Source organism: Brachionichthys hirsutus, chromosome 5 (genome assembly GCF_040956055.1).
Source record: "Brachionichthys hirsutus isolate HB-005 chromosome 5, CSIRO-AGI_Bhir_v1, whole genome shotgun sequence".
Lineage (NCBI taxonomy): Eukaryota > Metazoa > Chordata > Actinopteri > Lophiiformes > Brachionichthyidae > Brachionichthys > Brachionichthys hirsutus.
In genome coordinates this window covers 6882192-6885192 of record NC_090901.1, presented here as the reverse complement: position 1 = coordinate 6885192, position 3001 = coordinate 6882192, and the positions used below count along the sequence as shown (strand labels likewise).

Genomic DNA, 3001 nt, shown 5'->3' with positions numbered 1-3001 from the left:
TGCTGCACGTGCCACTCACCAATGAGAGGTAACGTGCAGGCGGGCCGGGTCCGGTGATACCTCAAACATCTAGCATGGAGCAATCAGCTCACGGTCAAGTTTATTCATTTTGAAAATCTACTTCATCTTGACTTGGTCCACATTTTACATCTTTGCATTCAGTTTCTTATCCCTCCGTTTTCTGTGACGCAGCAACAATCACATTTCTATACAGATACTAATCTGGGTGGAATGTTTCATTCTATTTCTTTACTTTATCTGCCAGCCTATAAGAGGAGGGCTGAAAACCCCACACACACTCAAGAAAGGTAGATGTTATCATCATCATCATCATCATCATCACATAAAAACCCTCACAAAAAGACTTTACCTCGCATCCATCCCGCTTCAGAACCACGCTGCGGTGGGTCTGTCTGTTCAGGTGCAGGGCAGGCATTAAACCCTGGACACACGCGCTCGCGCACACACACGCACAGTCCTGTCAGTCATCTCTGAGCTCGTGGATTGCTGTGGGGAAGTGACTTCAGCTTGTTGCGTCTCCTCGGCCCCACGCCGCGCCGGTCAGCGGACGGGGCGGGGTGCCGCGCAGACCGGCGCAGCGCGCAACGGGCAACGCGCAGCGTCACCAGCCACCGTCTGACCGAACAACATGGGTCTGGAAAAGGAGAGAGCAGACACCATCTTAATGATGGACGAAGACGAGTTCAACAGGTCCATAGGACCGATTTTGTCCAAGGAAGGGAAGGTGAACGCGGCGGGCCGCGATCCAAACGACATGAGCGCGCTGCTGAAGGTAAAGTTCGGAAACTTCAGTGGATCCACGCGAGGCGTGGGTGGTCACGTTTATATTTCTGCACTGATTAAGCAAAGTGACGTCATTGTTCGGCGGCCACGTTTAATCTGCAGCGTGAGTTCGTGGAAGTCGCTGCGCCTGCGCGTCGCTCCATCGCGCCGATGACGTTCAGAACTCACCGTGTGGCTCTGTGTGGTGTGACAGGTTGCTTTTGAAGATGTCATCGCGGAGCCCGTTTTCACGCGCAGCTTTGACAGCGTCTGGATCGGAAGCCACGCCGCGTTCGAGCTGCTCAGGTTCACCTTCTACCAGCTGCTGACCGCGCTGCTGGCCGTGCCCGTGGCCTTCCTCCTCGGCGTGATGTTCGCGGTGCTCAGCTGCATCCGTATCTGGTAGGGAGAAGCTGGAACCATGCTGGTTCACCTGAACCGGATAGAAGCTCCCCACGGAGGAATGAAAGTGTTTTCACTATACAGCCAGGTCTAATCAGAAGGATCGCGTTCTAATAAGCTCCAAGAGACACAATCTAGCAGCAGGGACAAAAACCAACACGCAACATGTGGCGCTGACATGGATGGAGACACTGAAAGGTTGTGGCTTTTATGTGGGTGATGACGTCATGCTGATGTCAGCTGTATGCATCCACGCATGCGATCCAGGTCCTCACCTGAGTCAGGTTCCAAGACCGAACCCAGCTGCAGAGCAGAGACTCCATTTATTAACACGTAAGCAACTCACCTCATCTCTCCTCCAGGCTGCTGATGCCGCTGACCCGGTCCTTCTTGATGGTCATACCGTCAGCCCGGGTCGTGTGGCAGAGTCTGACCGGCCTGTTGGTGGCGCCGCTCTATCGGAGTGTGGGAAAGATCCTGTCCTCCATCCGAATGAAGACACTGGAGAACTGACGCAGACGCCTCGCAATCAGTGCGGGACGCCGGAACGAACTGGGGATGGTCTCCGTGGGGAACACGTGAGCTCTCTTTGAAGTCACGAATGAAAGGATGAAGAGTGCTGAACGTGAAATCATCACACAGAGCTGAATGTGAAAGAATACTGCGGAGCAGTGTGATTAACTCCAGATACAAGGGGACACATGTAGCGTCTGTTCTGCTTTGAGCTGGGAGTCTAACTTTCCTGCTGTTATTATGAGCGCAAACCCACCTCTGGTTAAAAAAGAACATGCAACGTTAGCGTTCAGCTATATGTTATATTATATTATATATTCTCTATCTAAATAGCTGCCTGGTTCTTCCTGAAGCCACCTCCATGCGTTCGCAGCGGCTGAACCATAAAGCTGAAGTGTGATAAAAACCCAAATGATGAACTAAAGATATGGAATACCTGATCCACCCACGAGTGAAGTACTTGTGTGTTTCCAAACATTGGCTTTTATGAGTTACGGAGGTGAAAATGCGATTAGCCCTGGGCTGAAATATAGGGAAGGTCACAATTCAGTTTCTCTGCAGATATCGGCTTGTCTTCAGCTTTTATCTCTCAGATAACAGAGGTAGGAAGACGCAGGTGTGCAGCTGAAGCTTTCCCCCCCATCGGAAATGTGACACAGCATTAAAAAAAAACTTCATCTTTCCAGGTCATCTGGAAAAACAGTCCTTCCTTTTTGCGGCACGCATCAGTCAGCACTACTAGTATGTAGGCGCTGATTCCTAAAGGCTCATTTCAGAACTTTTGCTTCAACAAGCCAATTACGTTCTCCCTGAACAGAAATAAAGAATCTCCCCCCCCCCCCCCCGGGGTGTTTTTTTTCTGCGTGAGGTTGGTTTGAACGAGTGCCACAAAGAGCTCGTAAATCACTTTGCTTTGGCTTCAGCAGGATGAGCTGCAGGTCGATGGAACACGAGCTGAGGCTGCATTTCACTGCAGGCCTGCACAGCTCATCCCGTCTGCGCTGCACAGATTATTAATCCAGCAGTCAGAAGCCTGCAGAGGTTTCAGAGTCCAGGCACTGATACCTTGGCCTTGATTGCACCTGACCCTGGTGCGGGGCTGTTTTTCAGTCCCAGCGTGTTAAATCTGCAGGTTTCGCTGGAGTCATTTGAACTTTTCTTTCTTTGCATTCGTCCTCAGGCTGCAGATCTGTTGTCAGAGAAGTGAACACAATCCAAATCTTTTTCCTTACAATTTATTGAAATGAATGAGTGAGCTGATCCAAGTATTCATCAACCATCATTAAAATCATTGGTTCAGAGT

The 3001-nt window shown here is 50.5% G+C and overlaps 1 protein-coding gene across 1 annotated transcript; it reads left to right on the top strand.

Moving 5' to 3' along the window:
• Nucleotides 1-649: 649 nt before the first annotated feature.
• Nucleotides 650-1698, top strand: cav2 (caveolin 2). Its single transcript, XM_068739807.1, has 3 exons — nt 650-793; nt 998-1185; nt 1548-1698. The coding sequence occupies exons 1-3, from the start codon at nt 650-652 to the stop codon at nt 1696-1698; spliced, it is 483 nt and encodes a 160-aa protein (XP_068595908.1).
• The last annotated feature ends 1303 nt before the right edge of the window (nt 1699-3001 follow it).